At 46.2% G+C, this 14416-nt stretch overlaps 1 protein-coding gene across 20 annotated transcripts in view; it reads right to left on the bottom strand.

The window, feature by feature from the left end:
• ST3GAL4 (ST3 beta-galactoside alpha-2,3-sialyltransferase 4) overlaps positions 1-14416 on the bottom strand; it is a 179993-nt gene that overhangs the window by 61648 nt on the left and 103929 nt on the right. Inside the window, exon 3 of one of the 20 annotated variants that reach the window (XM_050921695.1) lies at positions 1599-1694. The exons of the other annotated variants lie outside the window; for them this stretch is intronic. Within the exon in view, the coding sequence (XP_050777652.1) occupies positions 1599-1643 (45 nt within the window). The 5' untranslated portion in view covers positions 1644-1694. The remainder of the gene's footprint in view (positions 1-1598; positions 1695-14416) is intronic. 20 annotated transcript variants of the gene reach the window in all.

Raw genomic sequence — 14416 nt, 5'->3', positions numbered from 1 at the left:
TGGAGCTTCCCTTCACACCACAAGGCCACGGTTAGCTCTTCATGCCCTAGTCAGTTCCTGGCTTATCTATGGAAATCGCCAACGAGGGGGTACTGCCAGTGCCAGCTGTGGGGTGCAGGGATGGGGGCTGTGATGTAAACCTCTGACTGGAAAATGGACAAAGACATTATTTCATGAAGGCCAATGAGCAGCCATCATAGGAGAGAGAGAGCTTGGAGCACTGGGCCCGGTGCAAGAATTGAGGCTGGAACCAGAGGCTGTGAACCAAAGTCAGACCACGTATTAAAGCAGATGGTCACAAGATCGCTGTCCTGTATACGAACTTGGCAAAGCTGCTGGTATTTATCTAGGCGCTAGATATTTACATAAATATATTCCAGGTAGTCATTGTGTTGTCATTGGTTTGACAACACAATGAAGAGGGCTGTTTATTCAAACTGCCAGGAGAGGTAACAAACAGATGTCGTGAGCTATGTAAGGTGGAGTGTAAGTTGTGCCTGGTTAGCTGTTTGCTTCGGCCTATAATATCTGGGTTCCTCCCCTTAGTTCTTTGCTGAGAGTCCTGCTGCTGACTGAGCCGTTCCTTGCTACAGGGCATGCAGGTGTTAGCGTACCTGTAACCATGGAGCCAGAGTGCTAGGACTGTGTCTTGGGGGCAATGAACCTGGCCTGGTGCTTTTGGCACTGAACTGTGCTTTATGAGTAACATCGAAGCCTGCAGAACTAACTCGCTGCCCTCTCTACTAACAACACTGAAGCTTCAAGGACAGACTCACTGAGCAGCTGGAACAGCACTACCAAGGCAACGACTTTCCAGCCGCCAACACTTAACCACACTGGGTAGTACTCTCGAGGGCTGCTGAACCAGCCATCTGCGTACAGCTGGGAAAGCACATGGAAAGGACACACACGCCAACTGACAACAGCCATCAAGTGGTCACCAGCAGTGGAACTGGAGACACCTGACAGGGAAAGGGATCACAGGTGACAGCGGCATGTGAAGATAAAATGCATCCAGCTTCCAGACTCGGCTTCACAGCTGAATTCAGGATGCGCCTGCCAGCACCCAGCCTGCAATCAGCATGGAAAGGGACAGTTGTACAGGGAGTTGCAAAGCACAGCCCGGCATGAGGATGGCGCTGATTAAAGCCTTCATTGCATTTCCCTTCCCATCGCGATAAACCAAAAAGGGCTGTTAAAACATACTGCTAGAATCTCAAAGCCAAGAGAGAGCCAGACAGAGTCAGACGCAATTGTGCCAATGCCAGGGGAGTGAGGTTTCACTCGCTCAGTGGAGATATGATCACAGACCCATAGGGTTTGAAGGGACCACAAGAATTATCTCATCTAGACTGCCAAGCTGTAGGATTTGTTGTGTCTAAACCCTCCAAGGCAGAGGGCTATCCAGCCTCCTTTTGACAACCTCCAGTGAGGGAGCATCCATGACCTCCCACGGCATCCGTTCCACCGGCCTACTGTGCTTACAATTAGGAAGGTTTTCCTGAGATTTAATCTAAATCTGTCACTTGTCCTGCCCACTGTGGCAAGATAGAACAATTTTTTAATCAAGGGAAGGAATTAATTCCACGTTCACTTACCCGCCTGGCCGCTCCCATTCCTCCTGCACCAGTTGATGGAAACATTTCCAACCCTTTGCTGGCACTCCCTGCTCTGCTTTACTTGCCTCTGATTAGCTGCATCAAAGGAAATGCAGACTCCTGAGAACCAGTTGGCTTAGCTTTGAGAACCAGTTTGCTTAGCCCCCAAAATCAAGAGAGCGTGTGCACGGTTTAAGTGCACAATGTATTTTGTTGCTAATCCTCAGCAACCAGTTTTCAATATGGATTTAGAGCAGGGGTTGGCAACCTATGGCACGCATGCCGAAGGCAGCACGTGAGCTGATTTTCAGTGGCACGCACACTACCCGGGTCCTGGCCACCGGCATTTTAATTTAATTTTAAATGAAGCTTTTAAAACATTTTAAAAAGCTTATTTACTTTACATACAACAATAGTTTAGTTATAGACTTATAGAAAGAGACTTTCTAAAAACGTTAAAATGTTTTACTGGCACGCGAAACCTTAAATTAGAGTGAATAAATGAAGACTCGGCACAGCACTTCTGAAAGGTTGCCGACCCCTGATTTAGAGCTCATACTCTGGCCATCACAAACAGCCCCAATGCAACAGAAGCTCAGTCACTATTCTCACTGAGGACGGTCACCAATGTTGGTGTCACTAGGCATAATCCTAGGTAACTCGGGGGGTGGAAGACCACGAGTGTCGATGACGCCCTCCTGCACTAGGCCTCAATGAACCAGTGTTCCTCCATGTTGAACTTTAATCAACCTAAAATGCCAGCAGCTGCAAAACTGTGGTGTAAGCAGTAAGCTATCAGTGGCAGCACAGCCCAAACTGGTTTAAAGCAGTAGTGATAAGGCCTGTGCACCTTTAGCAGAAAGATAAGATAACTTGCAGAAGGAAGACCTACTAACAAGCTGCCGCGGCCAAGATTACTTAATGCACCTGCGCTAACGTAACTGCTACAGGGGGAAGAAGGGGGGGGGGGGGGGGGGGAAGAAAGAAGAAAGAGAAAAAAAAAACTTATAAAAAGGGAAAAGCCGCTTGTGTAGTGGTGCATGATTTGAGGCATTCGTCTCCTTGCACCGCTTTGAGATCTCAAATAAACTTTGCTTGCTTCTCCACCCTGGTGTGTGTTCATTGGCGCTTCACACTCTGGGCAACGAACCACTGTTGCTTGCCTCGGGCACCCTCTGTGTCGACAACACCAAGGTCGTGCACGCGTTAAAAGATCACATACGAGTCTGTGGCAGAACCAGAAACGTTACCAAGCTTCCCAGGAGACCTGACTCCCACAGCCACACCTTACCTCACACCATCTTTCTTCATTATAACTTCACTGCAAGACCAAGCACAACGGGAAAGTTAGCAGTGACGGACCAACCCCTCCACACACAGACACTCACACAAAGGGCTTGATTCTGCCACCCTTACTCATGCTGAGTAGTACTCACTTGTGTAGTCCCATGAATTTCAGTAGAACCTCTTGCAGTTCTACTGAACACGAGCATTGCTGGCAGACTCAGGCAAAGTCTACAAAAGCAGCAAAGAATCCTGTGGCACCTTATAGACTAACAGACATTTTGGAGCATGAGCTTTCGTGGGTGAATACCCACTTCCTCAGATGCATGTAGTGGAAATTTCCAGGGGCTGGTATATATATGCTAGCAAGCAAGCTAGAGATAACGAGGTCAGTTCAATCAGGGAGGATGAGGCCCTGTTCTAGCAGTTGAGGTGTGAAAACCAAGAAAGGAGAAACTGGTTCTCTAGTTGGCAAGCCATTTACAGTCTTTGTTCAATCCTGAGCTGATGGTGTCAAATTTGCAGATGAACTGAAGCTCAGCAGTTTCTCTTTGAAGTCTGGTCCTGAAGTTTTTTTGCTGCAGGATGGCCACCTTAAGGTCTGCTATAGTGTGGCCTGGGAGGTTGAAGTGCTCTCCTACAGGTTTTTGTATATTGCCATTCCTAATGTCTGATTTGTGTCCATTTATCCTTTTCCGTAGAGACTCTCCAGTTTGGCCGATGTACATAGCAGAGGGGCATTGCTGGCATATGATGACATATATTACATTGGTGGATGTGCAGGTGAATGAACCAGTGATGGTGTGGCTGATCTGGTTAGGTCCTGTGATGATGTCGCTGGTGTAGATATGTGGGCAGAGTTGACATCGAGGTTTGTTGCATGGATTGGTTCCTGAGCTAGAGTTATTATGGTGCGATGTGCAGTTACTGGTGAGAATATGTTTCAGGTTGGAAGGTTATCTGTGGGCAAGGACTGGCCTGCCACCCAAGGCCTGTGAAAGTATGGGATCATTGTCCAGGATGGGTTGTAGATCCTTGATGATGCGTTGGAGGGGTTTTAGCTGGGGGCTGTATGTGATGGCCAGTGGAGTCCTGTTGGTTTCTTTCTTGCGTTTGTCTTGCAGTAGGAGGCTTCTGGGTACACGTCTGGCTCTGTTGATCTGTTTCCTTATTTCCTCGTGCGGGTATTGTAGTTTTGAGAATGCTTGGTGGAGATTTTGTAGGTGTTGGTCTCTGTCTGAGGGGTTAGAGCAGATGCGGTTGTACCTCAGTGCTTGGCTGTAGACAATGGATCGTGTGATGTGTCCGGGATGGAAGCTGGAGGCATGAAGGTAGGCATAGCAGTCAGTAGGTTTTCGATATAGGGTGGTGTTAATGTGACCATCACTTATTTGCACCGTGGTGTCAAGAAAGTGGACCTCCTGTGTAGATTGGTCCAGGCTGAGGTTGATGGTGGGGTGGAAGCTGTTGAAATCGTGGTGGAATTTTTCCAGAGTCTCCTTCCCATGGGTCCAGATGATGAAGATGTCATCAATGTAGCGTAGGTAGAGAAGGGGCGTGAGTGGACGAGAGCTGAGGAAGCGTTGTTCCAGGTCAGCCATAAAGATATTGGCATATTGTGGGGCCATGAGGGTGCCCATAGCAGTGCCATTGATCTGGAGATATATATTGTCATCAAATTTGAAATAGTTGTGTGTCAGTATAAAGGCACAGAGCTCAGCAGCCAGTTGTGCTGTGGCATCATCAGGGATAGTGTTCCTGACAGCTTGTATGTTTGTGTAGAGAGCCTCTACATCCATGGTGGCTAGCCACCATGGATGTAGAGGCTCTCTACACAAACATCCCACACACAGATGGAATACAAGCTGTCAGGAACACCATCCCTGATGATGCCACAGCACAACTGGCTGCTGAGCTCTGTGCCTTTATACTTACACACAACTATTTCAAATTTGATGACAATATATATTTCCAGATCAATGGTACTGCTATGGGCACCCGCATGGCCCCACAATATGCCAATATCTTTATGGCTGACCTGGAACAACGCTTCCTCAGCTCTCGTCCACTCACGCCCCTTCTCTACCTACGCTACATTGATGACATCTTCATCATCTGGACCCATGGGAGGAGACTCTGGAAGAATTCCACCACGATTTCAACAGCTTCCACCCCACCATCAACCTCAGCCTGGACCAATCTACATGGGAGGTCCACTTTCTTGACACCACGGTGCAAATAAGTGATGGTCACATTAACACCACCCTATATCGAAAACCTACTGACTGCTATGCCTACCTTCATGCCTCCAGCTTCCATCCCGGACACATCACACGATCCATTGTCTACAGCCAAGCACTGAGGTACAACCGCATCTGCTCTAACCCCTCAGACAGAGACCAACACCTACAAAATCTCCAACAAGCATTCTCAGAACTACAATACCCGCAGGAGGAAATAAGGAAACAGATCAACAGAGCCAGACGTGTATCCAGAAGCCTCCTACTGCAAGACAAACCCAAGAAAGAAACCAACAGGACTCCACTGGCCATCACATACAGCCCCCAGCTAAAACCTCTCCAACGCATCATCAAGGATCTACAACCCATCCTGGACAATGATCCCACACTTTCACAGGCCTTGGGTGGCAGGCCAGTCCTTGCTCACAGACAACCTTCCAACCTGAAACATATTCTCACCAGTAACTGCACACCGCACCATAATAACTCTAGCTCAGGAACCAATCCATGCAACAAACCTCGATGTCAACTCTGCCCACATATCTACACCAGCGACACCATCACAGGACCTAACCAGATCAGCCACACCATCACTGGTTCATTCACCTGCACGTCCACCAATGTAATATATGCCATCATATGCCAGCAATGCCCCTCTGCTATGTACATCGGCCAAACTGGAGAGTCTCTACGGAAAAGGATAAATGGACACAAATCAGACATTAGGAATGGCAATATACAAAAACCTGTAGGAGAGCACTTCAACCTCCCTGGCCACACTATAGCAGACCTTAAGGTGGCCATCCTGCAGCAAAAAAACTTCAGGACCAGACTTCAAAGAGAAACTGCTGAGCTTCAGTTCATCTGCAAATTTGACACCATCAGCTCAGGATTGAACAAAGACTGTGAATGGCTTGCCAACTAGAGAACCAGTTTCTCCTCTCTTGGTTTTCACACCTCAACTGCTAGAACAGGGCCTCATCCTCCCTGATTGAACTGACCTCGTTATCTCTAGCTTGCTTGCTAGCATATATATACCAGCCCCTGGAAATTTCCACTACATGCATCTGAGGAAGTGGGTATTCACCCACGAAAGCTCATGCTCCAAAACGTCTGTTAGTCTATAAGGTGCCACAGGATTCTTTGCTGCTTTTACAGATCCAGACTAACACGGCTACCCCTTTGATGCAAAGTCTACAGTAATCACAAAGGGAAGGGAGAAGTTCCGGCCAAGCCCATCTTCACCCGGGGAAACTCTCTCAAGTTAACTCCAGTGTTAGAGCTATCCTTCGAGGAAACTCTCTCTATTGTTTTTTCCATTTAGTGAGCAGTTGGAAGCATTTAAGGCTCCCGTCATGTTTCCAGTTTACAAGAAATTGGAAGAGACCTTTACAGTGCAGCTAAGGCCTCCACAGAAGAGGGAACATTAGGTGAGACATGTCTAATTAAGCAATTAATGAGCTCCCATAAATCAGTTAGGTACCTGTTAGACCAATCCTAAATGAAAAAGCAATGCATCCTCGTTCACCTATGCTCTAGCCAAGCCTAGTAAGTGCTCTTGCATCATATCCAATTGCAGTCCTGCCTGAGAGTACACCACTTCATCCTCGGATATAGCTGAGATATGACAGAGATAGAAAATACACTGGTGCTTTGCTAGACTCTGATACAATGTTATTACAAGTTTAGAGACATACCAAACAATCCAAGATCAAGTAAAAGCTATATAATCATACAGCCTGAAAATATGCCAATAATATACATAATGGGTTGACCTTGGGGATTAGATTTATCAGTAAACATCAATTTCACTATACGCACACAAACCAATGAAAAGAATATTCCCACTGATGAGAATCAAAATTTAAGAAGAGTCAAAGAAAGAAACATGCTGCTTGCGAAAGTATGAGAGTTCGATTTAAGGCTAAAATTCTGACATGTGATGATGACAGTTGGGTTTGAACGGTTAAAAAGCTTTAACTTTTTGAATCTCAGCATCTTCTATCGTTAAATAATTACTGTCTGACCCCTCCATTGTCTGATGCTCCATAAATCCCCACAACTGAGAGAATTTAAAATCAATACTAATCTTTAAAAAAAAAAAAAGGCTTAAAAGCAATAATTTCGCACAACTGTGACCATTTTAAAATTGACAAAAATAAAAATAAATGCTTAAAAATCAATATTATGTGTCAAACTCAGGAATAAAAATTAAATTCTGACAAGTCTAATCACAGGCCACATACTCAGCTGGCGTAAACCAGCATCACTCCATGCCAATTTACATCATCTGAGGGTTTGTATATTACCCACCCACACGCAAAGTGTCTAAAGTTAGCCATGTAAATCCACATTTAGCCATCTGTTCAGTAGTCGGAGCATCCACAGACCACCCCTGTCAGATGGGGTGCTGAAGTTTTGGGAACATATGCAGCTAGAAATTACAATCATTTCTCACTGTTCTTGCTGTAATTTTTGACAGTCTCAATCACTAGACATGAGAGCAGGGAGCAGAGAAACATCAGCAACCATACTGAACTGTCAAAACAACAGATTTTCTGCATAGGAGACTGAACGCTGGACTGAAGCCAGTTCCATGCAATAGGTTTCTGCATTTCAGCCACCGCCCCCCCGACTTTCCCGAGACAAGCCACAGACCAATTCAACAGCCTGTCCTTAAACGCAGCATGTCCCTTTCATACTAGCCCGACCTAGTAGTTCTGTCTGACCGCGCTCTTTTAGCCAAACCGCGCCTAGCAGTGTGTTTTGGGGACAAGAATCAAATTGTTTGGTTGTTTAATCTCTCAACAGCAGGAAGAAACGAGAATGGACACTGCAGGCTCCAAGGCAGTAACTAGGAGTGACACGGGGAAATGGAGCAAAGCAAAATTTTACACTCAGCATAAGTCAGATTGCCCAAGAGCGAGAGGCATCAGGCAGGGGAGGGGACACCTGCGGAAGCCAGGAGATGCCACCATCACAGAGTAGATTCCAACAGCCAAAGCGGAAACTGTGCAATCCAAACACAACCACAGCGCAAGTGTGATCAAAGAGCTAAGTAAAGATAATTAGCTAATTTGTAGGCGGGATGGGGGCAATTATAGGGAATTAATTATGTGAAACAAATGCATGGCTGAACATTCTGTATCCCAGGGACTATTTACTTTTCAAAACATTCATAGCAGTTGAATTTCACACCCTATCCCAACTCCTACCAGGACCCCGTACTCCAGTGATACGCAGTCCTCATTCAGAGCAACAGTGCTCACTTCTGCTTAGCTCACCCTGCGGGCCAAGTGCACTTTTCACTCCAATGTTCACCAGTTATTCACGGCCTGCAGCGCTGGCTTTGGTACCAGGAACAGTGCACCACCCTCGCAGCAGGTGCATTCGACACCAGCAGACTTGGAAACCAATGCAACTCATTTCCTTCAGCAGATCGGGCCAGTCCCGGTGACAGAAGCGGATGGCCAGTTAGTGCCCTGGGGAAAGCGTTAGTGAAGGAGCTGGGAGCGTAATGGGAAGCCTGGAGGAATTACGCATGTGGGTGACCAGCAAGGTCAGCTGAGAGTCCGGCTTCAAGTGGAGAAGGCCATGTTCCAGCTCCTACTGTGTGGGAGGAGGTCTGGTGCTTCTGAAAGTACAACTCCTCTCCAGTACCATGCAAGGAAAGGAAGAGTGCTCAGGGTTCAAACCATCTGGGAGACATGCCCCAGGAGAGGAGGACTGTGCGATCTGTGAAACAGTCGGGTTGGGTCCTGCTATAGTTCAAGCTTCAATACCGAAATGGACCAAGAAGTGTTTAATGCCACTAAGAGGAGCTCATAGCTTTACTTGTACACCCAGGGGAAAAAGACTCCACTCATGCGCACACGGCCCCTGCTCGTCACACATCTGTTGCATTGATTCAGTCTGTAGCACTAAAAGGTACTGCTGTTTTATCTCCCTAACCTTTTGATTGGCACTTGCTAGCTATTTAAACAATAAAACAGGGAAGGACTGAACCCAATAGCAAAGCAATATTAGCACACGTCTGCACAGGAATCCTTTGCCAGGAACAATGTATCCATAAGGGACTGGAGATGGGACGGTGCAGAACAAATGTAAGAGTTCCTGACTAGAGAGAACTCTGACATTCATTACAGTCTTGTTCAGCTACAAAGAGCCAGCCCAGACAGAGCCACAGTCTGGGGGAGACATGCAGCAGCCCTAGCAATGCTAATATTAATCACTCGAGCATAGCCCAGCCAAGAAATTAGCACTTAGGCATGTAGACAAACAGCCGAGAGTGGGGACAACAGGGCAGATGAGGCAGGAGATTTAACCCTAGGGGGTAAGAAAGGATTTAGGGTGCATCGTCACTAGGAACAAAGGTGTTTTCTTACTGCGTGTGAGCTAATGCACGGTAACAAGAGGTAAAACCCTAGTGAACACCAGGCAGCGTGTGGTTTCCCACACACAGTAGCAGGTGGAGGTTGTTGTCAGTTGGCTTGTGTGTGTGTATTCTTTTCATGTGCTGTCTCAGCAGGTAGCTGGCTCAGCAGACTGCGATAGTACTGCACAGTGTTAAGTGATGAAGGATGGAATATCGTTGCCGTGGTAACGCTGTTTAGGCTGCCCAGTGCCTCTGTCCTTTGAGTTTCCATTTGATGACTATTAACAGCAGATAAGGCAGCCTCGAGGCTACTCAAAGATAGACCACAGGTGCAGTTCGGTGGCAAAGGCACTCGGCCAGGTTTACTGTCCCATAGGCACAGTTTTAGTGCCTGGTAGCAAGGATTGGCTCAGTCCACAGCGGGAATTTCTGCTGTCCCCAAGGCCATACAAAAGAGTATGTTGAAGTACCCCGACCTTTATAGGCTAAAACAAACAACTGGAATACACAACTTACACGCCACCTGATGTATTTCATGATGTTTCTTTGTTACCATTTTTTGATTTTGATAGTTTGAACACAACATTTCTATTTATTATGTTATTGAAGCACCTTATTTTGTACCAAACTAAAATGTATTTGTCGTCATCATCATGTTCCTATTACGCCTCTAGCGTTCAGGGCAGTGACGAAGCTCCTCCACTCCCGTCTGTTTCTGGCAAGTCTTTCAATGGTTCTCTCCAGCTGTGCCCCAGGTTTTTCAGCTCGGCTTCCACAGCTCTTCACCATGTTGTTTTCGGGTAGCCTCATTTTCGCTTGCCTTCAGGTGTCCATCTTCTTGCTACTCTGGTGACAGAATCAGTTTCCATCCAAAGCACATGACTGATCCATCGCCAACACCATCTGCCAATGATGGCGCTCAGATCCTCTTGGCTGCACTGTATCGTCAATAGATCTTGGTTTGAGATTGTTCTGGGCCAAAAGATACAGAGGATTTTCCTGAGGCAGGTTGTATGGAATGGAGACAGTTTGGAGATGTCATACTTTCTCATTCCCCAGCATTCTGCACTATAAAGTCATGTTGAAAGTACACAGCTCTGATAAACCTTGAGTTTGGTTCTGATGGTGTATTTTAATGATTTCCAGACTGTATTTAGGCTCCTGAAGGTGTTCCTAGCTTTACTGATTTTGTTCCGGGTGTCCTGGCTTGTTCCACCGTCCTGGCTGATGGTGCTGCCCAAGTATATGAATGTTTCTACATTGGGGAGAACATAATCCTCTAGTCATACTGGTGATGGCGAGGCAATATTAAAGGTCATGATATCGGTCTTATTGCGGTTGATTTTCAGTCCAATTTGCTGGCTGAATGCGTGGAGTCAAATTCTTTTTTCTTGTATATGGTGTTGGATTGTGATAGGAGAGCGATATCACCTGCGAAGTCCAGGGATGAGAAAGATGTCCATTTAATGCCTCTTGGCATGTCTTCTGTTGTACGCTGCATGACCCAGTCGATGGCAATGCTGAAGAGGATTGCAGGCATGACACACCCCTGATGTACTCCTGTTTTGACTTCAAAATTGAGCTCACTGTGATCAACACAGCATGTAAAGTTGAAATAGAAGCTTTTGATGATGTTGATTATAAGGAAACGAATTCCATGTGCCTGCAGAATGTGCCATAGGCACATAAAATCAAAATCTTCTTCTGCCTCCTGGACGTTTGCTTCCTCTTAGGGTGGCTCCCTGTTCAGCAATTCTTTGAAATGCTCTATCCAGCACATTTCTTGTTCTCTTTCAGTTGTTAATAGGTGTCCTTGTTTGTTCCTGATGAGAATGTTCGTTGGTGTCTGCCGTTTACCATTGATAAGCTGCATCATTTTGTAGAAGGTTCCTCGTTCACCATGAGCAGCTGCATCCTCTGCTTGTGTTGCCAGATCATCAATATAATGCCATTTGTCTGCTATCACAAGGCATTTGATCTCCCGGTTGTGCCTTACTATACTACTCGTGGTATTTGTCCTTTAGCTTCTGGGATTTTGTCTCTAAAACCTTTTTCTTCAGGGCTCATCTGGTTTCTATGGCATTCCATGTGCTGGGTGTAATCCACACCTCCTCTTCCGCCTGTAGTCTAGACAGGCTTCACTGTTGATCTCCTTATCTGCATTCCCCTCCTCTTCATCCAGGGCTGCAAGTGCCTGAAACCTGTTCTTTAACTGCAGAATGAAGGCTTTCTGTGTTTCAAGGGATTTTAGCTTGTCAATATCATAATGTCTATGTCCCCTGTTTGGTGGACCCACACTTCTCAGTGTTAGCTTGAGTCTTATTTTGTACTAAATTAAAATGGATTTGTACTAGCTAAAATATATTTATGGAAATATTTAGTGCCTAGTACATTAGCAACAACTTTGCCAAGTTTAAGGCCAACGCTGAGGAGGTGGCACGGAAGGGAAGGTCTGTAGGAAGCATTTTATATTTGCCAAGGGTGTTGGGGTAGTTTGGAGAGGGGGAGGAGGGAGAAGAGGGGGTTGCCTTTCCCCTTCTTAGAAAACAAACTCCTTTTCTAGTCTTATACTCAGCCAAAGGGGTGTGTGAATTCCCTGTCTCTCCCTATAGGCTCATATTACAGTAGGAGGATGAACTGTGCTTTTCTGCAGGCAGAAAGAGCATGAGAATAGTCTACTTATTACAGCAGAAGTAGCCATACCTCCTAGCAACTTCTAATCCCAGCTGTACCCTTCACCTCTCTGACTTCAGGCCCCATGGTTTGGATCACGTTTCCAGAAGTGCCCACTCATTTTGGGTGTACCATTGGAGGCATCCAGTGGCTAATCTGCAGAGATTTTGAGTACCCACAATTCTGACCAAAGTCAGCAAGAGCTGAAAGTGCTCAGCACTGCTGAAAATCAGCCTCCAGGTGTCTCAGGTTGGGCATCCTGAATCAGTGGGCACTTCAGGCCGTAAGCCCTCTTTGCTTCAGTTTACCAGTTTCTAAAATGAGGATATCATCTACATCACCAGGCAGAGAGAAGGGGAGTGAGAATTACTGTTTGCAGAACACTTTGAGATCCTCAGACAAAAGGGCCATGCACTCAGTTTCATTATGTGATTTCCTGGGGTCTGAACTGGGCACGTGTGAGAACATGAATTGCCTAACCAATATATCACCATCTAAGGATTCAGGGGATGTGATTTAGGGTCCAAGTAAAATGCCCACCACATACATCTTGAGCAGTGGTCCCCGACCTTTTTCATCTGGCGGGCGCCAGAAGAAGGACCGTGGCGGCGGTCGAGCACCCGCCGAAATGCCGCCAAAATTTGGTGGCATTTCAGTAGCGATGCCTCTGGATGACATCACTTGTTGGCGGCAAGCGGCATCATCCAGAAGTGTCGCCGCCAAAATGCGGCTGAATTTTGGCGGCATTTCAGCGGGTGCTCGACGGCCGGCCAGGACACAGGCGCACTTAGATGCCCCTGCAGGCACCATGGCACACACGGGCACCACGTTAGGGACCCTTGATCTTGAGTAAAGATGACTGGAAGGCTTAGTCATGCTCTGAGGACCTTTCATAGCCATTTTTCACTGAGAAGAGACCCCAACTGGCAGGAGAGGTGAATCACTATGTTTAGTTATTGGTGTAACATTTTCACAGATTATTTTCACTTCTGTATGTTATTGCATGCATTAAATAAACACGCAACGTTTATATCTGTACAAAAGGCTACGTGCCAGTGGCCACCTCTATAGCATAGAGAAGTAAACTGCATTATTCTATTGTTGTAATTTTCAACCCTCCTACAAAGTCTCGATGAACTGGTTTCCATATCAGGAAAGCGATGATTATCTATATGCCAAATTTTCAGAACACCTGCTAATAAAACTACCACCTTCCTCGCTGTTGTTTTCAAAGACTCAGATTTTAAGACCAGAAGAGACCATTCTGACCCTTTATTTAGTCAGTCGTCCTAGCATTTCACCCAGTGATTCCTGCATGACGCCCATAACTTCTGGCTGAATTGGAGTGCAGCTTTTTGAAGATTTCAAGCAATGGAGGATCCACCACATCCCTGGGAAAATTGTTCTAATGTTTACTCATCTTTGCTGTTAAAAATCTGCACCTTATTTCTAGTCTGATTTTATCCAGCTCCGGCCACTGGATCTCACTCTGCATTTGCTAGATTAAAGCATCCTCTGCTATCAGAAATCATTGCCCCATCCAGGGGCTTAGAGATTGAATTACCTCAAACTTCTTTATTAAGCGAAAAAGACTGAGCTCCCTTAGTCTCTCACTGTAAGGGAGGTTTCCCAGACCTCGAATAATTTTTGTAGCTCTTTTCTGATTCTTTTCCAATCTGTCAAAATCCTTTTCACAGCATGGACGCAGCCCTCTAGTACTGAACTCACTTGTATATTTTTACTACTCAAAGAGCAGCCATCATTCTACACTTTCTGTTCCCATCTTTCAGATTCAGGACAATAACAGAACCAGAACGGGCGAGCATGCACACAGCCTGCAAGTCTCCCCTCTGCAATCAGCTGCATCAACTCTGCCTCACACCATCCAAACTGTCTCTGAAGAAAGCAGACTCCTAGGAATTAAATGCTGCAATACCGAGAAAACAAGCTCCTAACAATTCCAGAGCTGCATACATCCAGCACATTCAGACTAGTAGATTTCTCCTTAATTCTCTAGTAATCACTCTCACAAGTGAAAGGAGTTGGTGAGTGGAATTCACTGCTATATAACAGCAAGGGGCAGATATACACAGAGGGCGATCAGAAGATGAACAGAGGCTGCTTGGTTTAATCCACTGGAACATTCCAACGCTGGAGTGCTGAGGCTAACCCTGCACCGCAGGGTGAAGGACACAGACGAGGCTACTGGAATGGGGATCTGGTCTCTCCAGTCTCTGTGATTCGAT

This window comes from Gopherus flavomarginatus, chromosome 13 (genome assembly GCF_025201925.1).
Source record: "Gopherus flavomarginatus isolate rGopFla2 chromosome 13, rGopFla2.mat.asm, whole genome shotgun sequence".
NCBI lineage: Eukaryota > Metazoa > Chordata > Testudines > Testudinidae > Gopherus > Gopherus flavomarginatus.
This window is presented reverse-complemented; position numbering and strand designations above follow the sequence as displayed.